Source organism: Ylistrum balloti, unplaced genomic scaffold, assembly GCF_031769215.1.
Source record: "Ylistrum balloti isolate Yb309-2 unplaced genomic scaffold, AGI_CSIRO_Ybal_v1 Utg370362, whole genome shotgun sequence".
Classification (NCBI taxonomy): domain Eukaryota; kingdom Metazoa; phylum Mollusca; class Bivalvia; order Pectinida; family Pectinidae; genus Ylistrum; species Ylistrum balloti.
This window is the reverse complement of record NW_026782256.1, coordinates 203,406-226,405: the sequence shown is the minus strand read 5'-3', so window position 1 is coordinate 226,405 and position 23,000 is coordinate 203,406. Positions and strand designations below refer to the sequence as shown.

The window sequence follows — 23,000 nt, the reverse complement described above, 5'->3', positions numbered from 1 at the left end:
TATTTTAATAGTGAAATAGGTCTCATTACAAAGATGTGATATTGATCTCATGACAAAGTTGTGATATATTTTTCTCTACAAAGTGTACGGTTCATCTCTACATTAATTTATATACCTCCATCTCACTTGATGGTAGAAAAAAACAACAAGAAAATACCATCATCGTAATCCAAGCTCAAATCCAATAAAACTAGGACAAAATAAGCACAGACGTAAAATGGATTGTCTCCTCTTTCCGGTAAGTCTTTTGTCAGGTCTGCTGTAGCACCTTAAGGCGTCATCCTGCCAAGTTGGCGTACTTAGTAGTCGTAGCTTGTTCGTAAAAAATAACAACAACAAATGTTTGTACATGTGGGATTTGATTACATTTACATTTGCTGGCGAACACGGACGTTAGTTGGCGTTACGCCGGCGTCAATAACAATAATAATTTCTAGCAGAACTAAGGGTAATACAGTGAGGAAGAACCCACGTCGCCATTGCTTACGTTCGATTGTGCCACAGTACGTCCCTAGGACCCTTGGCAACTTCACGACGCCCGCGCGACTCCTAACGCCAACAACTTCCCAGCGTCCGCGCGACTCATTACGCCATCAACTTCTCGGCGTCTGCACGACCCCTTACGCCAAAAACTTCCCGGCGTCCGCGCGACCCCTTACGCCAACAACATCTCGTCGTCCGCGCGAACAACTTCCCGGCGTCCGTTCCCCTGTACTGCTATCATACGGCAACCCCATATTTTGGCGAAGTACGTTTTTCCTCACTGAGTAACACTACATATTGCTAACCATCTGGAACATCCGTTCAATCTGACTCCACCTGAACAGAGAGTGGTCTGGCGATGTGTCCAAAAGCTGAAAGAAAGAGTTAGTGGCCTATCTGGAATTGTTTGTTTTTATTGTAATTTTGAAGTCCATCTAATGTCTTAAAAATAATTGCAGTCTGACACTATCCCTAGACCCCTGAACCGGCGTTAGCACGCACACTCCTTTTACGAAAAGTCACAGGGGGTCTATAGCGTGCGAGAGTTCAGGAGGATACATCAATACCTCAACCGTATGTACCCGTAATGTAACCTAACCAATAAGGTCGTACTCCCGCTTAACACTATAGGTATGATACCCATGGCTACGCTTCAATACGAATAGAACATCCGAATGATTGGTCACCGAGTGACGTCAAACTTATATTTTGTGTAAAATACAAGACAATACGGACAAACGACTACAGGTAACTCTTATTTACACAACAACGGAATAATTACTTAAGTATAATGCTGATACAACGGACGTAAATATTTTAGAACACACATTATATCACAAAGCATTACAAAAGAAAAATGTACATGGAGTCTCCTGATTAAAGGAGAATAAACCATGTGCTCCGGAATAGTAAGCGTCTTCTGTTTCATTGACGACATCTGCCATGTCAATCATTCCAAGAAATGTCAGGTTTAGAACAAGGTATACAAAAACGGAACCAACAGGCAAACTAATGAGCATCAAAAACGGTCACCGTCATATCGCCAAAAGAAGTAGGATATTTCTCAATGAGATCACCACAACGACAGTGAAACCTTTTTTTATCAGCCTGGATGTTTTGAAATCCTTTGTTACAAGTTTGTCTATCAGTTGACGACTTCTTGCACGAAAATCGTAACAATCGAGTCGGGCTCTTGAATAAATGTAAACCATATAGGCTGTAGAAGTGGTTAACAAAACATTTCTTATTTAAAGACAAGACATGATCAATAAATCTGAAAGTGAAATTAAACGAATTTGCAAGATCTATGTGACCTGTTTTGATAAGATCGTCAATAAATCCAACCTCGTATGAAAACAAAACTAAGTCAACCAGCAAAGGGGCGCAATAAGCTCCCAAAGGTATGCAAACAGTCGGGAGATCTTACCAAACAGTCGGGAGGTCTTACCAAACAGTCGGGAGGTCTTACCAAACAGTCGGGAGATCTTTCCAAACAGTCGGGAGAGCTAACTAAACAGTCGGGAGATCTAACTAAACAGTCGGGAGATCTTACCAAAAACCTTGACTAAGATGGTGTCAACCAGAAAGTTGCTCAATTTTTTCAATACCTTTATTGGAAAGCAAAGCTCTCGTTACAAGCGATCGGAGGTGTTTTTCAGTTTAAAAAAAGGGCATGTTGGTGTACAGGGCAGAAAACAAACGGTTTATAGAGGAGATTTTTTAAGATGGGGTTGAAAGACCGGATAAAACCTCTTTGAATTATACTATACTATACTATACTATACTATACTATACTATACAATACTATACTATACTATACTATACTATACTATACTATACTATACTATACTATACTATACTATACTATACTATACTATACTATACTATATTATACTTTAACCTTCTAGAGTATCACAATAAGACTGTAACCCAGAATTAATAGTGCTTATAATGATACCTCATCACACTTAGTGGTAGAGTTCTAATTCTATTTCCTTAGCACTTGATGGTGGATGTCAAATTCTCTACCACACCACACTTAACGGTAGAGGTCAAATTCTCTACAACACCACACTTAACGGTAGAGGTCAAATTCTCTACAACACCACACTTAACGGTAGAGGTTTAACTATTCTCTACAACACCACACTTGATGGTAGAGGTATAATTCTATATCCGTACAATTATATATTTAGAAATACACACTGCAGTGAACTAAAGACAAATCACGCTTGCAAAAAAAACAAAACAAAACAAAAATACTGTCATGTTATCAAAATCTTAATCTAAATTGAAATTCAACGAAATTGCTGCAAAATATGAACAACAGAAAGGTGTTCCTAAAGAGTAAGCGTCTTCTGCTTCATCAATGACACCTGCCATGTAAACCTTGATTAATCCAAGTAAGTAATATCACGGTCCCAAATGAAAAAAGGATGTAAGACCATGGAATGATCAGGCAAGCTTATGAGCATCAAATCCTGCCAGTTTCATAAAGAAATCGGATATTTGTGATCTATTTCGATAATTTAAGCTTCGGATGTAGACAAACATGTCAGCTCACGAATGGGGCACAGTTAATTTCCATAGATAAGTCAAACGTCTTTTGGAAGTCTTACTACCATACTTGACGAAGATGTTGTCAACCATGAATTCGATTATTTCGTTTTAAATTCTGAAGCATGTCCCGAGATAAGCTTCAGTTAAGTTCCTAACCATATCTGTACCGCCCTTCACATTTCTTGTAAAAGAAAGCCCTCATAACAAGTGAATGAAAGTTTTCTTTAAGAATGAGGTATGGCAGTGTACAGAGTAAAATCCACATATCATTAATTCTACTTATTAAGTAAACATAACCATAATAAGACTGTAACACTCATTGCATAGTACTTAGAATAGTACTGAGAAGCTTTGATAAAGGTTTGGGAAAACAGTAAGACAAACCAGCAATAAAATGTTGTTTTTATGAATTCTTCTTAAGTTTTGGAATCCAACATAAATGAGGGAGGTCCGTATTCTTATCATAAATGTAAAATCTAAATAATTATTGTACTGAAGTATTATTCACCAATATAATTTCTTTACAATGTAGAATGAAACTAAAGTAAAAATATCTCCTCACAAAAGATACGTCAAAAAAGGAAATGGGGTTCACCAACCTCAGATCCATACATTAATGTGTTTCCCTTCATATTCATATTGAGAATCTGAGTATTCTTATCATAAATGTAAAATCTAAATAATTATAGTACTGAAGTATTATTCACCAATATAATTTCTTTACAATGTAGAATGAAACTAAAGTAAAAATATCTCCTCACAAAAGAAACGTCAAAAAAGGAAATGGGGTTCACCAACCTCAGATCCATACATTAATGTGTTTCCCTTCATATACATATTGAGAATCTGAGTTTTACAGTACATGATTATTAAAACTTCCGGTGTTGCAAGATATACAGAAGTATATATGAATATGATTACAATTATACATATGAATATATACATTTATCATATGAGTCAATGACATTTTGGGTAGAAATTTATAGACACACGAGAGTCTAAATGCAAATAAAGTAGGTAGGGCTTAACGTCCTCCTTGAATTTAACTGACAATATGAGTAAAGAGTCATTCACCAGTGACGTACTCACAAGATACTACGCCGAGTATATAATAATTGATATTGTACATGATTTTTTATTCTCTGAGACGGCAGTAAGATATGTCACAAAACAGATGCTACTGCACTGCTGTACCCGAAACATCTGTTACTGTATGTCACTGTAGGGGGACTTAGGAATACACAACGAGGATTCGGTCCCTGATTACAACGATCCGGACGGTCTAGAACCAAGAGTTTGGAAAGCAGAAGACGAGTCGATGTCAGCAAATGTCGAAAAATATAAGGAAAACGATTAACTAAATGTTTATTGATTCAATAGGTTTTTGTTGAAATGAGAATATGGAAAACAAAATGGCTAACCACACTTGTTGTAAAGGTATGACTCTTGAATGGTTATCGCCGTGCTAGTTGTCAGACCTACGTAGATACAAATACAAATATTTCATTTCACCCGTAATATCATGGAAAGTTACAAAGTTTAGAACAGGAAAACACAAGAGAACATTTTAGGTATTTATATGTATATTATAGTGGACACAAAATGTAAGCGATCACCCCTTAAAAATTACGTTATTTTATCAAAAGGCAAAATACAATAGAATAGTCAAACAGTTGGAAAACAATTTTGTCCCACTTTAAATCCATTTCATTCAAGCGTGTCGTGTATGATTACATAAAAAGTAAATAACCCTCTATAACAAAGTCAAAGTTCCAATGGCGCTAAAAACTCAAAGTGCTTCAGTGTGTTCAGCAATACAATCAATAGTGAGCATGTCCTCCATTGGCACCAATAACGGCACGACAACCCTTGGCATGCTGCGAATCAAGCACCACTGTCAATAGTGAGTGTGTCCTCCATTGGCACCAATAACGGCACGACAACACTTGGCATGCTGCGAATCAAGCATCACTGTCAATAGTGAGTGTGTCCTCCATTGGCACCAATAACGGCTCGACAACCCTTGGCATGCTGCGAATGAAGCACTACTGTCAATAGTGAGTGTGTCCTCCATTGGCACCAATAACGGCTCGACAACCCCTTGGCATGCTGCGAATCAAGCACTACTGTCAATAGTGAGTGTGTCCTCCATTGGCACCAATAACGGCTCGACAACCCCTTGGCATGCTGCGAATCAAGCACCGTATAGCCATTTGTGAAATCTGTGGTAATTCTTGACATAGTGAATCCCCAAGCCCGTTGAGAGGAAGTACTCGAGCGGGCTAACGGGTAAAAGACTAGGCTAGTTCATACACTCGATAGTTTCTGCTTGAACGTAATCATTCGCTAGTCTATTTCTATGTGGTCGAGCATTGTCACACATTAGTACAAACTCAGGGCTGACTGCACCCGCAAACGATCATACAATTAGATGAAGGATATTATCCCGGTACCTTAAATCTGTGATGTTACCACCTTCACCCACCTACAGATCAGTCCAATTATCAGAACTGATCCCTGCCTAAACCAATACCGAGCCCCTGCTCATTGACACAGCAGTTAGAATACCGTTACCCATCCCACACCAAAACCGCCTCTTGCCATCACAAAACCTGTTAAAAGAATAGGCCCTCACTTACGCAGTCGCTAATTCACATGGCCTCATGGCCCAAATGCTGCCGAGCTATACGGTGACGGCGTGTGAGTTGAGGGTCCACAGCGGTCTGTGAGCGCGTAATCCAGAACCGTGCAGTCTATTATTCCTCACTGTTTGTGCAGTAATTCTTCTTCTAGTTGCTTGACGAAAGTCATTATTCAACCAAGTGGAACTTGCAAGCCGATTTCTCATAAAAGAGTGTTCAAATAACTATCCTGACGGACACCTTGGTATTCCCGATCCAGGTTTTTCGGTGACGTTTCCGGTCATCTGGAATCGATTCCATAATAGAGAAATATCCCGACTGATTTTCAAAATAGGTCGCAAGATGACAGGACATCCAGAAGAAACACAAAATTTGATTTGACGTGAAGTCCCCACCAACTTTCAACAAAATCACAATTGATGTTAGAGTTTAACCCTGTGTTACGTGTCACGTTTAATGTAGGTTACACAGACAAATCATTACCGAAAAATTATTGCGCATACATTGATGATAAAACTGTAGCCAAAGAGTGCTTTAGTTTACTTTAAAGACAGGAAGAATAATATATATATATGATCCTTAACTTTTTGTGGCCAGTATATAAAGCTGATAGATCAGTGTTCTAAAACAAGAAAGAAAATACCAATATGTCAACAGAATAATCATCCAAACTCAACTGGGGCAAAATATGAACAACAGAAAGAGACTCCTGAAAAGTTACAGGGAGAAAAAGACCGGGTGTTCCGGGAGAGTAAATGTCTTCCGATTCATCTAGAATCACTCATTGGCCTTCTTGCATTTTCTTTCAACTTCATTTATGTTTTACGACAAAGAACGAGAGTAATCAATTTGCTTCTGAAGAACATTTACATAAATATGACCTTATTCTGAATGCTGATGTATGCTACAAGATCACATATCCATGTCTTCTAGTGCACCTTATAACGTACATACATTAGTTCGGAATGCTAAAATGCGATGGCAGCACCTGTTGACCTGAGAATAAATTACAGCATGCGGGTCATATGGCCTCACGTATCTCGTCGTCATTGCAGCATGGCATGTGTTTCAATTGATATACATCGTGAAAATATAACGTATTTTCTGCATAAAAACAACAATAGGGATAGATTTCAGTCAAGCTGTATGATTGTGAATTTTCCATTTCGAGATAGCAATATCTCCAAAGCATGGTATTCACATATCCCAGTTGATACGGCGTGTGTTCGTTCCATTATTGCGATTATCATGCTAGATCTCGACAACTGTAGATAATTCACATCACTGGGTTTCGGGAAATGCCGAATAAAGAAAACCATGGAAATTTTTCTGGTCGTCATAGTGATCTCAATGGGAAAAAATCTATTTCATTCAGCGAAACAATTTTTGATTTGTTTCTTGCTCGTTTAGTGGGAAGGTTCCATTACTTGTGCAGACAAAGATTTTCCATGACGCATTTTGTGTATGCAAAAGACGCTTTCCCTTTTAATTGCTTAGAGGTTTCTAAGAAAAACCTATATAATGGCGTAGTATGATAGACCTTTCCAGAAAACCTTACTGCTGAAGGTTTGTACTAACATGCATATCACGTTTACAAATGAACTAGAGGTATATGGAATAGTGTTGATACAGTATCCCACTTTCTGGTTTTCAATATTGATATCGACCAATTAAGATTTTCCTTGATCGCCTCCAAGTCTCCAACAATTAAGACCACTGGCATCACTGACGAGTCCTAGAAGGACAAAGCAGCTGACTGATTCAGTTAGCTTTTTTATCTGTATACTCTACTTTACTGTGCTATACACTTGTGTGACCTTTGTACAATCTTTGGACTGAAACTAAACGAAATGTCCACAAATAATCGCAAAGGATGAATACAGCTTTACATTACTATACATCACATTACAAATTTTGCTATTCTTTAGCCAAAAAGTAACTTATTTTGCCATTTTTGTCACTATCGTCAATGAAATATCATACACGTGGAATTTAGGGTGAAGAAATGCTTGTTTGTGTCCTTTGCAAGCCATGGAACACATACTATATGACACCACTTCTCCTACATTACTACAATCAATATTCAATTATTATAGTCAATGACATTGCTGTTGTTGCTTATTCTCATCAGAACAGAAACTACCCAAACATTCTACTGTCAGGTTTCAGTAGGTTCCTTTTTTTCTCGTACTTGTGTACATTGATGATGTTGAACACCATGTACATTTCTGTACTGAAGTTGATGGTGTTGAACACCATGTTCATTTCTGTACTGAAGTTGATCCTGTTGAACATCCTGTGTATTTCTCTGCAGAAATTGATTGTGTTTAACACAATATCCACCTAGGAATTCTGAAATTTAACAGTATTTTTCATTCTTTCTTTCAACTTTATCATAGTTGACCTCGACCTGTCGCAATACGATATCCTTTTTATTCATTTCTGTTGACGAGATTTGGAGCTCAAATTATGTCCTTGACTTGTCGTACAGTTTTTATTCAATAAAAGATTTGGGGTTCAAATTTTTGTTATTTGTTTCGTGCTTGGTTTTCCCTATTGCAGATTAATATTCCACGTAACACGTGTTCAGATGTAAATTGCTAAGTCAAATTTTATGTCTATTATCTTTAATGACCCGCACACGTTGCAATGAACCAATGACTTAATATATAATACATAATGTATGGAGCATGTAAATCAATTATTTTTATATAATGCATACACACATCTATTTGATATGTGTTAACCTTCGGGTGATGTCTGTGAAGAGAATTGTTTTAACTTAAACGGCGAATTATAATATATATTATGTCGTTACTATTCAAAGCAATGTTATTATTGGTGTATATCAATATATCAAAAAGAATTTGTCAACAATTCATCATTGATATATGTTATGAAGTGGAGCTCTTTCGGAACGACCGAATTGAACTTCCGAAAATCTACTTAAAAATCTCTCTCTCTCTCTCTCTCTCTCTCTCTCTCTCTCTCTCTCTCTCTCTCTCTCTCTCTCTCTCTCTCTCTCTCTCTCTCTCTCTCTCTCTCCTCCCCCTCTCTCTCTCGCTCACTCCTTCGCCCAGTCTCTCTCTCCCTCCCCCGCCCCCCTCTCTCTCTCTCCCCCGCCCCCTCTCTCATTATTGTTATATGTATATGAGCCAAGTCCCAGATTATCGTCTTAAATGTCTTAAAAGTCAAAGAGATCGGAAATGACAAAAACAGTCCCAGTGAAGCATGCAAGATACTTGGTAAGTTGTTTGACAATTCTCTGAATTATTAAAACAGCATCCTGAGATGCGAAAACTTGCTGAGACTCGGTGAAGGCTGTAGATAAAGCCAGACTGATGATGAGCAACATGGATATAATAGGAATCCAGCAGGCACTGAATACAACAGAGGTTAGACTTCCGGGACATAGCTAGGACTATGGGGGAAAGTCGTCTTGCTGAAATCCAGTGTAGAAAACAAGGCCAAGGAGTGAAAGACCATATCGGAAAGGAAGAGAATTCAATGGCATGCAGGCTTTGTGTATCGCAGATGCAAGACATTGTCGGGACTGTTTCATCAGGACACCTTTTTCTTGGAGCCACTTCTAGACAAAAGTACTAACCGACGCAGGAATCTGACTCAAGCACAGAATAAAGTAATAAATGAGGAGGCTAAACGGATATAAGCTATTGGAATGAAAGAACAAGAAAACTATTATTATACTTAATATATCTTTTTTATGTTTTAGTTTTTATTTTTAGCAATATTCATGTAAGTGCACTTATGCCTTGAGGCGTGTCTGGTCAACAGTAAATATCACCATTCAATTAAAACGAAATGTAAATGTAACAAAACAAACATATGTATTGATATGTTAGACTATTATGTATGTTGTGGCGTTTTACATTGCGTCAAGCGTGGAATATATTAGACCACACAGCAGTCAGGGCAGGACACACACGAGGGACACAGTCTTGAGAGCCAAATACAGAGGGTTCTCCTAAGGTCTATCCTGGCCATTAGGCCGAAATACCAATCACAATTGTTAATGCTCAGTGTAAACAGGTATGTACACAAAGCTATTAAACAAAAGGGGAATTTCTATTCAGCGCTATTTCACCGCCACCACATCTCTAAAACAACTTAAGAAATAGCTGGATCCATTGGAAGAGTGTGAGATATAGTCTATAGTATCTTTGGGACAATATACACATGCAGAATATGACAGGACAAAAGTCTAGCTTGTTATTGAAATCAACATAAGATATGTAGGTAAGGAACCTGCTTTCCTGTGATGTTAATTAGTCTAGGGATAATGTTGCAAATGAGATTCCCAATAGAGATGGCACCATAAACACCCATCTAGATGGTGGATGTGATCTCTTATATCCAAAATCTCCAAACAGCAGTTGGTCAACACTGTTCTTGACAGGGTAACAAGAAGCAAGTACAATGTTGCACTACTCACACAGGTGATAGAGCAGAACTAGTAAGGATGTTATATACACCTCCAACACAACAAACAATGAAAGAGGCGAGAGGCAACCAGTCCCTGTTTGCTCCTGATCCGCCCAGCAGGCGTTTCTCAATAAGACGCCATACAGAAAGCCAGACAGCTTTTCTTATATTTAGACTGAAGTGTAAGAAAAGATCCCATCTTCACTAACAAGATAAAATAAACTGTATATAGAGAAGTAGCTTATTCCGAGTTGAAATTTGGAGCGTTTCCAAAGGATTTTGGGATATGGAGCCCACATGGGGAAATTTTCAAATTAGAATAAATGTGAGAGGTCAAAAAATCTTAAAGATCTTTTAAGTAATGTGTTGGTATTAATCAATTATATGACAACATTTTTACGTGTTTTGATATTACAAATTCTAAATTATTAATCTGATTTCTCCGATACAAAAACGTATAGTCATTGATGTAATGCAAATTTTATTGCATGATGATATTTTCTACCAATAAAATTTGTATTAAAGTATTTTTTGCTTTGTTAAAAGCTATGTCCTTAATTTAAGCTCTGGTATTAATGAGAAAATTTTATTTACCAACTCATATTCATAAATTACCACCTTTTCAGATGCTACATATAAACATATATGTCATTGTATAACGTATAAAATCCATCATACTCCATGTTTACTATCAACAGTATTTACTCCATGTCATATTATGATGAACATACGAATGAAATGTAAACAAATAGGTAGTGATATTTCGTGCACATTGTACTTTGAACCATCTGATAATGATTGGCAATGCATACTAAAGACATTTTGTTAGCTTTTAAGAAACATCTACTTCTATACAGAGCACAAACAATTGCAGTCAATCATTACATGCCTTTTCTATTTATGATTTATCGTCTCCTAGGTTTGTGATGCTGCCTCATGTTAATCTCACCGTCTCTTTCGTCAAAGTCTTGGGCACCATCTGTCTGTTTTAAGGGCTTTTCTTGGCTTCATCTTCAAAATCATTCAACTGGTTACTACAAAACATGTATACATATCAGCCTTAAGTGCCCTAGGTGTGCCCTTCGCAACTGGCAAGATGTCATTGTTTTTTATAATTTTTTTCTGTTGCCAAAGAAACAAATGAGCAGAAATACGATATTTACAATATGTATCTCGCATTATTTTCTCCAGTCTGACAACGTCTATTGAATAGAAATTCTCATATCACAACCAGTTATAAAAATGTGTGTGCATATGGATAAATACACTGTTACCGTCATTAGACAAATGGTTAGTGTGAAAAAAGCCTACTTCACTGAGAAATATTCACGGTGTACGTGATGATAACAACTTCACAGTACTTTTTTGTCACTATTATAATCTTACATGTACTTAGATGGAAGGCGACGAAACGACAATAAGATTGTAGGGAAAACAGGTCAAGTTTTTGGTGGTAACAATAGACTATCGATCACGGAAGTTGATGCACTATATTTCCCTATCAATGGTGATATCAAATTTCTAATAAATACAAAATTCTTTAAAATCCTACTTCCTGTAGAAATGAATGAACATTGCCCAAATTCGGTCTTGCGCACTCTTCGGTGAAGAGAAAATCAATTTTGTACAGACGTAAGGTCAAGGCCCCTTGGGGTGGGAGGGGCGGGGCCGACAATAGGGGAAATAGTTGAAATTCTTCAAAATCCTAATCCTCCTGTTGTAGGAATGAACTTAAATTATCCAAATTCGGTCTTGAGCACTCTTTAGTGAAGGGAAAATCAATTTTGTATAGACGTAAGGTCTAGGCCCCTTGGGATGGGTGGGGCGGGGCCCAATAGGGGAAATTCTATAAAATCCTACTTCTAGATTTGGCCTCTTGTTTTTAAGATAACATTACATTGCAGATTATTATATTTTAGATCTGTACCGTTAACGTTCTATCTTCTTTGTAATATTATAATTATTATCTCTTAGAATCTTAACCGCGGTGTACTAATATATTACAATTGATTGTCGTAAGACACAAAATATTTGAAACATTAAATCACATTTAGCTGAGGTTAAATATCTTTGATAATGATACAGTTCAGTTAAAGTTATCTCCCTTTGAACTTTGGCTCCACTTAACTTTTTCTCGATTTGGATATTATTTTTCGAGATCATCACTTTAAAGATTTGAAGACGTTTGAGGGCATATAATTCATTCTCTCTCCTAAATAATCCTTACCCACCCAGGAATATATACTAGTTGTAATATGTACAATGTACAATTGCAGTTATTCGTACGGTCGAATGGTTCCTCTGTGCTACCATAGTTAGTTTTATTCGTTTTTATTTTATCACAAGGTGTTATGATATCCTGGGTGGCCGCATGGGGTTAAGAATGGATCTTATTATACATATCTTAAAGACAGAATTGTCTTAACCAGATGGGCAAGCTTAAAACGTTTAGCAATGCAGTCAATCAAAAATCATATGAAAATTCAGGTAAATCTCAGTTAATTTTTATCACCCTTTCCCGTACTGATACCATTGTGTTTACAAGTTGTTATTTACATCTTTTATCTGATTAATAATTCAGTATATCTTTGATTGCAGTATTTGTGTTTGCTGAGGTAACTTGAGGGAAATTGAGGTAAACAGAAAAATCAGGTGTGCTCTCATCTTGATTGCTGAAAACTATATTTTCAACAAGTCTAGGCAGCATTCGTTTCAGACCGTTAACGTATATGTCAGTCAATTTTATTTGAATTATTTGAGAATCTGTACGTCGTTTCCCCCTATGAAACTTGAAAAGATATTTTGTCTGTCAAGGTGTTTGTATCTACTAAACAGGTCAAACGTTAACATTAATCTAAGCTGCACTTCAAGTTCTAGCTATCAGCTGTTTAAGACAACCATCGAACCGGTTGTGTGTCTGATTGTTGATTGCATAATACACCCTGTTGACTGCATCATAGAGACGCACTTGTGCGCAAGCTTAAGGTGACTAACTGTTTGTTGTTTCCGTGGAGTTTTTGTACGTTAAAGATTTTTATATATATATATATATATATATATATATATGTTTGTCAACAACAGAGTCACAAGGAATAATTTGAAATGAATAATTTCAGACGATATAAACAGTGAGTATGATATACCGGATACTCTCGATCTGTCACATGATTTTGACAGACATGTTTTCTCAGGCAATGCGGATGTAATATTACTGTGTTGATACAGGAACCTTACTTGTACACAACCGTTCGCTATTAAGGATAACCGATATGGAAGTAATATTTTCCGGATGAAGAGGAACTATGCAAACCACTTTAGAACAGTCCATACAATAAGTTGCCGACTCCAAAGATATTTGCCTCTACTGAACCGTATGTTGACCCAGAGAGCAGTTCGCGGGATATGTAGCTGAACCGTAAGTTGAGCCTCTCATGTTCCACAATGGCCGACAAAACTACGACATTCTTCAAAGGACGACAACTGCCTGTACGCGCAAAAGGACAACTCTACTGTTCTTTTCACCGTGACGAAATATTCCAACTGTACTGTATTACGTGTCAAGAGCTGGCCTGTATACAATGTGTATCAACTATTCATCGACGACACGAAATCGACAATTTAAAGACTCTCACGCCACAGAAAAAAGAAAGAATTCGAAAATTCATTGATACTACGAAACCAACTACGCACAATGGATTTGAACAAAGTTTACTATCTGTTGACCAGAAGTTGAAGAAAAATGCAGAAGAATTTGAGAAACTTTCAGCTGCAGCACAACAACAAGCCAGCAAACTCAAGCAAAATATTGATGACCTAACAGTGGCAAAGATCTCCTTATTTAGGAAAATGAAAGAAAAGAATATGAAATTGTTGAACAGCCACAAGAAGGACATCAACACAAAAAAAGAACAATTCTTCAATTTTCTCACAGAATGTGAAGACACAATTCAGACTGGTTCCGATATTCAAGTTCATGACATTGAAAAGGAAATTGACTCTCAACACGTCATACCAATACAAGTACCTGACTTGATGTTGGCGACTTTCATATCAAATCCTGAACCTTCACGGCCTATTGAACGTGCGTTTGGAGTTGTGACTTTGCCAAGCAATGGGTCCGATGCCATGCTGCAAACACCGAGATCATTTGAACATATTCGTGCAAATATCTCTTTGGATACAATGGCAAAATGTGATTCAGCAGCACCACCAAAAGCGACACCGGCAATGGTGAAACCCAAGTCAGTGATTCTACAGTCAGTGACAACAAAGTCTGAAAAGTATTTAGACAGGTCTTCGTTGTCACAGAATCGGCATTCAATAAAACAACCAATACATTTTAAGCTACTTGCGGAATTCAGGAGCTCAGATCCGATCGGCGGTATGAGCGCACTTGGTAAAGATATGTGGACATGCTGTGCATGTGCAGTTGATATCACACTAATAAACAACAGAGGTGAAGCGAAACGAAAAATCAAGTTTGATAACGAAGTCCTTGGTATTAGCGTATCACCCACGACACAAAATGTCTGGGTTCAGATGTATGGTGGTGATGTACTAGAATTGACGACGACAGAAAAAAAGTTTCGATTTAAACAGGATAACAATAAGCTCAACGCTATCTGCATAACTCTAGACGAACATGTTCTTCTTGGAAGAAATGAAGAATTATTAAAGTTGACAATAGACGGAAAAACTGTCCTTTCGACGAAAAAGTCAAATTCCGGACAGACATTATGCAAGTCACCCTCAAGTATTTCCGAGTGTAGAATTACTAGAAACATAGCAATGATTGATGGAGACCACGTTTTAGTTATAGACAAAGCATTCAATGAACTTTTCAGGTACAGAAGAACCGTGCCAACAGAGGATCATAGAGAATTGTGGCCTATATGCGTTACATATGACAATACAGGTAACATTGTTGTATGTGATCAGGAGACTATTTATATCATAAACTGTTATGGGGAGTTCATACAGCAGTTGTACCAGAAAGAAAATTGCCATTACCATAATGTTGCTACAGATGAAACAGGGACACTCTGGGCGTCCAGCCATAGCTTTGAAGTAACATTACTAGAATACATTTGGAAGAGGAAAATATAATTGGCTGTCGTTTATAGACAGTTTAACACACCACAAGAGGAGGAATATTTTCTAAACAACACTTACTCCCCAAAATACTGAGTTTGAACTGGTAAGATGGGCACTTACCTGTCACCCGTACGGATCTGTGGGTAAACAGTGTTGTGTGTTTATCGGATTTAATTTTAAAACAATATGACTCTGTGCCTCTTTGACAATTTTGACAATTGACAGGTGGAGAGACAGGCGACACGCCAGGCCGTAAGTTCACTTTTCCGGTAGATGAGCTCATAAAAAACAACAATCACATTCTTTTATTTTATTAAATTGATTGTCAATCTGTTTCTAGCAGTTACACTGGGCAATGTGAATAGACTTCTTTTTCATGGAAAGGCTTCTTCCAGATTGGCAAGGCATTTTACTTCACATTAGCTTAACTAATCCTATAAAGACACAATATTTCCAAACAAATGCCTGATGAAGCATTTGATTTGTCCTCGTGACATCTAAATGAATTATCACTGATTTCAATATAACCTGGCTCCCAAACTCCATGATACAGTACAATAGGGTAAAGGGTCCGTATCACCGAATATTTCTCCTAATGAAAACAAGGTACAACAATTTTGGTGTTGTCAGTGATTCATCAAAATTAAATTCTATGTTTAAATATACTGGTATTCTTAAACTGTACTTGACATTTGTAATTAACTTTCAAAAAAATCACAATAAAAGATAAAAAAAAAATTAATAAAGTTGTGTTCTTTACATAACAACACAGAGAGGTCTTTGTAGGTAACGGTTGTAATCACATACCATCAATTTGCACAAATTGTAAACATTATATTCCAGTTGAGAGAAATACCAATAAACTGGTTCAAATGAATGAGGTTTTTTTCAATCTACTTCGGGTATATATACACAGATATACTACCAGTTTATATACAAAAACAGTCTACCAACAAATAAAACAAAATTGGTTTAGGAAAAACATACCAAATTCATAACTGAAAACTTTTTAGCTTTGTTTCTATAATCATCTTGTCATGGATATCTGCGATTCTGAGTTTGAAGAGCTCGGAGCTCGGAACTAGAAACAATATTTACCATACAAGAACACATTACTGCAGTAACAGTGATGGGAATCAATTTTACATAATAATTAGTAAACAGTTATATTATACAAATATTCCAACCACTACTATCAACAGTGACATGCAGGCAGAATGTTAACAGAGCTGTCTGCATTAGAGACATCTTTTTTTTTTAAAACACAGCAGTGATATAAGGATAATGCATAAATAGATATTCTAATATTATAAGGACAAAACAACACACTTTGTAAACACTTAACATAAACATGACCAGCATGTTTAACATGACCTGACAATGACTACTGTTGTGAACACTAATTTTTTTTTTATCGATAGAGATCTATAAAGAATGGCACAAAATTATCACAAAACAATTAAACTGAAACGGATTTCTACTGTTATATTTGCATTTATGGAACCTACAAATGAAATATATTACTGATTAGCATGAGATAAACATATGAATTAAATAAACAAGTTTATACTACAGTAATATTTATACAAAAGGTAGCACCACACTCATCACAATACAGGTAATATAACAGTTACATTAGAAGTGGCACACAGCAATTCATGAATTTTTTACACTCAGATGTAGATCAACTTTCTTTTGTTCTCACTAATGTTTGCCATGAAGTTTGCAGCAATTTACTTTTGCACATTTTGAAAGCACCATTGTAAAATTTTTGCGTAAAATCTGAAAATGTGCGGTAGAAAGTACCGTTTCAAGCCACTAATATGCCAACAACAAGTAACTTTTTGAAGTATGCATGGGGGATGGGATCAATTAACTACAGACAGAGACAATTTTTAACAAAGAGATACAATATCTTGTCTTACTAACTTCCAGCTTGTTTTATATATGTTTTTCATAAATTTTACTATATTGGATGTGCGTAAATGGGGGTCAAGCTTCTTGACAGGGTCCTTTCATGAGTCAAGTCACGGCACTCGCTCGTAAGCACATTTACTCACTCGTTTTGACTTTTAAATTCCTGGGGAATTTTATCCCCAATTTTAAAGTCTCCTTACAGCTTGTTTTGTACATGTCATTCATTTTTACTATATTGGATGTGCGTAAATGAGGGTCAAGCTCCTTGACAGGGTCATTTCATGAGACAAGTCACTGCTCTGTAACAGAAGACTTTTCAATCATCATCAATAATCAACATAACTAGTAGTCAAATCATGGGTTGTTTTTTGTATAAAATGTAAAATTTAATATTTTTATTAAATTTGAGTTTATACAAGAAACTGTTCTCCTATAGCTTCCTTTTCGTTCCTATTTTTTAAGTTTATCTTATTTCTGTTTGTTCATTTATGTGCACTAACTTTATGCTAATTAGTATGCTAATGAGTATGCTAATTAGTATGCTAATGAGTGTTTTTCTTTATCTTTAGCCAATCAGCAATTACCCCGTAGAGGGGTATCAGTATTGGCTCCATTAAGTTTCAGCGTTTGATGAGCGAGAGAAGTGTTTTATTTTTTTACCTTACCCACCCGCCATCCCCTTCATCACCTTTAGGACAGATGGTTGTAAGTTTTACTTATATTGTATATACCTGTTCATTGTTTTGCTTGTATTACAAATATATTTAGTTCTACTTTATTTGAAAATGTTTATATTTTGACTGCTATTTTAGTTGGGCTACTCACTCTCGTTGGGATTTGTGTTGGCTTTTAACTCTATTCCCCATGAATTTGAAATTCCTGGGGAATTTTATTCTCTATTTGAAAATTTTTTTTTATAGCTTATTTTAGACTTGTCATTCATCAATTTTATTATATTGGATGTGCGTAAATGGGGGTCAAGCTTCTTGACAGGGTCCTTTCATAAGTCAAGTCACTGCTCTGTAACGTTTCAGAGTCCAGAGTCTTCTCATTGGTTACCCTGGAGTCAAGTTTGTCCTTGCATTATACTAGCTGCTCTGTGAGTCAGTGTCAGAGTCCAGCCACTTCTCTAGAACCTTCTGAGTCTCTTAGAGTCAAGTACTTCTCTATATTCTTACAGAGTCTAGCCCTATCATTCCTGGCTTCTCTGGCATCAGTGAGTCTAATCGCTTCTCGTTCATCAGAATCAAGTGATTTCTCCTGTTCTGGAGTCAAGCACAGTTCACTTTTACTTTGCTTCTCTGATGTCGCAGAGTCAAGCTTGTCACAATTAAATGCTTGATAGTTTGCTTATGAGTGAGTAGCCCCTATTACGCCAAAGAGATTGTTTTTGGTTGCTACAGAAGATTTCTTGATCATTATCAATAAACAGCTTAACTAGTAGTCAAGTCTTGGGTTGTTTTTTGTATAAATTCCAAATTCAATTACTTTAATCAGCTATATTGTGTTGCTACAGATGATATACCACAGACACATATTTGATAACAATATGAACATCTAATATTCTTGTGTAGGTATGCTAAACTTTTGTGGTGAAAGTAAGTTTATAAATCAACAATTACAGAAAAATTGACACATATATCAATTAATATTGATAAACAAAAAATTCAACCTTTGTTGGAAACTAAACCTGTATAGCTGGAATCAGGGTATCAAGTCCAGGTTTCTTCAGAGTGACACCAAAATACAGTATAGTTATTGAATATGTGGTATATTGTCTTCAAATCTTATACCAGAGACACCATCTACAGATGATATACCAGAGACACCATCTACAGATGATATACCAGAGACACTATCTACAGATGATATACCAGAGACACCATCTACAGATGATATACACCATCTACAGATGATATACCAGAGACACCATCTACAAATGATATACCAGAGACACCATCTACAGATGATATACCACAGACACCATCTACAGATGATATACCAGAGACACCATCTACAGATGATATACCACAGACACCATCTACAGATGATATACCACAGACACAATCTACAGATGATATACCACAGACACCATCTACAGATGATATACCACAGACACCATCTACAGATGATATACCACAGACACCATCTACAGATGATATACCAGAGACACCATCTACAGATGATATACCACAGACACCATCTACAGATGATATACCAGAGACACCATCTACAGATGATATACCACAGACACCATCTACAGATGATATACCACAGACACCATCTACAGATGATATACCACAGACACCATCTACAGATGATATACCACAGACACCATCTACAGATGATATACACCATCTACAGATGATATACCAGAGACACCATCTACAGATGATATACCACAGACACCATCTACAGATGATATACCACAGACACCATCTACAGATGATATACACCATCTACAGATGATATACCACATCTACAGATGATATACCACAGACACCATCTACAGATGATATACCACAGACACCATCTACAGATGATATACACCATCTACAGATGATATACCACAGACACCATCTACAGATGATATACACCATCTACAGATGATATACCAGAGACACCATCTACAGATGATATACCAAAGACACCATCTACAGATGATATACCAGAGACACCATCTACAGATGATATACCACAGACACCATCTACAGATGATATACCAGAGACACCATCTACAGATGATATACCACAGACACAATCTACAGATGATATACCTGATTTACTGTCTACAGATAATTAACATAAAATACCTAGGTTGTTGATATTTTAACTAATTATATGATTTAGGTAAAAACTGAAAATATGTTGCTAAATTATTGAACTGCTTTACCTAAGACTGATTATTCAATCAAAGTTGTTCCAAAGTTCAGGGGACTAACATTGACTCACAGAACATTGGATGATTACCGACTCCAGTAACATTATCACAGTAATGGCAGTACACAAAATAAACAAGTTATATTATAAACAATTAGGATATATTTTGTTTTACAGTAGAAATTATGGAATGTCACCAACTCCTGTACGTAAAACAACTCACTTCAATTACACAAAGTACTTAATCATGTGTTTATACTGACTATCATTGGCGTACCAAGTTCACATATAGATGACTTCACCAGTCATGATAAGTCACATCATAAGGAGTTACCTCCCTTAGAGGAATATCAGCTGGTACTGGAAACAATTCAAATTAACAATATACCATATGGCTTAAAATGATCATACTTCTTGTTTCATTGCTGTACTAAATTTACAAATAGATGACTTCACTCGAGGTGTTATTGGCAGTTATAAGCAGTTACCTCCCTTCTGAAGAATGTCAACTCGTACCTTAAGCATTCAACAACGCACTTCAAATAAATAAAATACTTTGAGGCTAATATAGTTTTTTATACTGATTTTCCTATATGGATTGATGATTTCACCCATGATGTTCGGGGAATCATGAGGAGTTGCCTCCTTTGAAAAGAACATCGGCTAGAACCACAGGTATCTCCAGTTAGTTAAAAAAAAACCTCTTGTGGAGAGAAATTTTTCAGAATCCTCCATCCCTTGAGTACTGATGATCAACATTGATGCCGCCCCACTGTAAGATCTGTTTGTCTGGATTCTCATCCCAGTTGGTATCCAAACGAAGCTACAAATAACAGTTTTAATTCATAATCAACATGATTTGAGTATTGTACTCTTATTGAAAAAGGAGTTGATATTTTGCTAAATGTTTGTTTTCATATAAAATTTATATACATAGTTAATCATGTTTTAAAACCACCAGAATATGATATAGAACTGATCATTAATTCATTCAATAACAACCACATTTTATGACAACAGGTAAAACTCCTAAAGTTTGGTAATGGCCTACTTTGTTACCTACCTTTCTTGCCTGGTGTTTTTCTGCATTCTTGTATTCCCACTTCTTTTGCTGAAGCTGAGCATCTCTTGCCTGCTCTGAACCACATCCCCAAACCTATCCATCACAAAAATAACACATGTAATCAGATTATTTCTTCCTCGTAGCAAAGTTTTCCTTTCGTTTTCAATATTGTTTCTGATTCATTACATTACGAAAAGAACAGCATACATTTCACAAGAGATCTTACACTATACTTCCTTTATTGAAACGATTTGGAAGATACCATACCTCCTTAACTGAAACATAGATTACAGGTTTGATGTGTAAGACATAGTACCTCCTATACTGAAACATAGATTATATGTATGATATGGAAGACACCATACCTCCTTAACTGAAACATAGATCAGAGATATTCAGAGGGACTGAGCCAAGATCAGGTGAAATTTGGTGACACTTTGTTGTGAGTATGGGTTCCTAAACATATACAGGGTGAGGATTAAACTGGACAGGTTCCAATGAAGTATCTACCAGAAAGGAGAAACTAGGCCACAGAATAAATCAGACTTACAAACATACTGTTAATGCTTGAATATGTAATATGTTTTTGTGATTAATTCCCTTTTCATATAGAGATTAGAAGTAACCTAGACATCAATAAACCAAGATTAAGGAGGTAATATTTATAACTTTCAATAATATAAGGCCCAATCGTCTCGCATCACTCATCTGGAATTAAATGCTTTCCACAAATACATTTTACATAAACCGATATTGAAAGCCTTAGTTATTGGCAAGTTTTTACAATATTTTGCCCATTTGACTCGAGATCTCGAATATGGATCAAGGTCATATCTTCTTATAACATCTGTCAGACTTCATCCCAGGAGTCTATTAGCCAAATATCATGATTCTTGACATTTGTTAATCAGAAGAAGAGATGCTGAAAGTTTTAACCAATTCAACACCTGTGATCTTGAATATATGCCAAGGTCATTTCTTTTTACAAACTTGGTTGGGCTTAATCCAAAGAATCTACCAGCCATCATGATTCCAGAACATTTGGTCATTCAGAAGAAGTCATTTGAAGGTTTTAATCTATTTGCCTGTGTGACATGTATGCCGAGGTCATTTCTTTTTGCAAACTTGTTGAGCTTAATAACAGGAACCTTCCAGCAGAATGGACAATGAATGCATGCCACATGACACAGTAGGTTCGGGCATGTGGAGTTAAAAATATGTACCTGAAAAAAACAGACATCTTTTCAAATTTCATTTAAGGAAATGACAAGTCAACATGGATCCCTCACCTCAAGTTTATGTATTTCACATGGAATGTGGTAATGTTCCACCTTGTCAAAGTCTGAGGGGATGGACAGGACTAGAGATTTAGAGTCTTTACCAACATGAATTCCTTTTTTTACATCACGCGAGTGTTCATTCCACTGAACCAATGGACCACCAGCTGTAAAACAACAAGACACTTATTTTTGTATCTACTGTACCAAGTTACTTTATCTACTGAACATAGGTATGACAGGCTGCAAACAACACATCACTTATTGTATCTAGGTAGTAACAACAAAACATACTATAGCTACACAAGTGTGCTTAAAGTTATGAAAAATTGTGTGTATCTTTTGATGTCTCATCACAGCTAATACTTGACAAACAGCCCATAAAAGATGAGGACAGATGACAGCTTACGATGACTCTTTGTAGACTGACTTTAATGGCTTCAAACTTACAATGTACTGCACTTTACTCAATTCCATGGTAACACATACATTACATGACACACTGATAATAAAACCTTACATTATATGATAATGAAGAAGAAAGTTTCTATGGTAACATATACCAATAGTGTCTGTCACTCTAGACAGGTTTCCATGGTAACATATACCAGTAATGTCTGACACTTTAGACAGTTTTCCATG

The 23,000-nt window shown here is 36.5% G+C and overlaps 2 protein-coding genes across 2 annotated transcripts in view; one reads left to right on the top strand and one right to left on the bottom strand.

The window, feature by feature from the left end:
* The first annotated feature begins 13,403 nt into the window (after positions 1-13,403).
* Positions 13,404-15,682, top strand: LOC132553871 (uncharacterized). Its single transcript, XM_060218150.1, has one exon. It carries the CDS (start codon positions 13,569-13,571, stop codon positions 15,231-15,233), a length of 1,665 nt encoding a protein of 554 aa, XP_060074133.1. The 5' UTR covers positions 13,404-13,568; the 3' UTR covers positions 15,234-15,682.
* A 4,255-nt stretch (positions 15,683-19,937) lies between these two features.
* The window catches only part of LOC132553874 (uncharacterized), a 36,229-nt gene continuing 33,166 nt past the window's right edge, over positions 19,938-23,000 (bottom strand). The window contains exons 10-12 of the mRNA XM_060218154.1: positions 22,371-22,525; positions 21,082-21,174; positions 19,938-20,841 (exon numbers count right to left, since the gene is read on the bottom strand). Coding sequence (XP_060074137.1) covers positions 20,740-20,841; positions 21,082-21,174; positions 22,371-22,525 — 350 coding nt within the window. The 3' untranslated portion in view covers positions 19,938-20,739. The remainder of the gene's footprint in view (positions 20,842-21,081; positions 21,175-22,370; positions 22,526-23,000) is intronic.

Bases quoted from the DNA above. Each gene is read 5' to 3' on its own strand.
- LOC132553871 (XM_060218150.1), top strand. From the start codon at position 13,569: ATGGCCGACAAAACTACGACATTCTTCAAAGGACGACAACTGCCTGTA.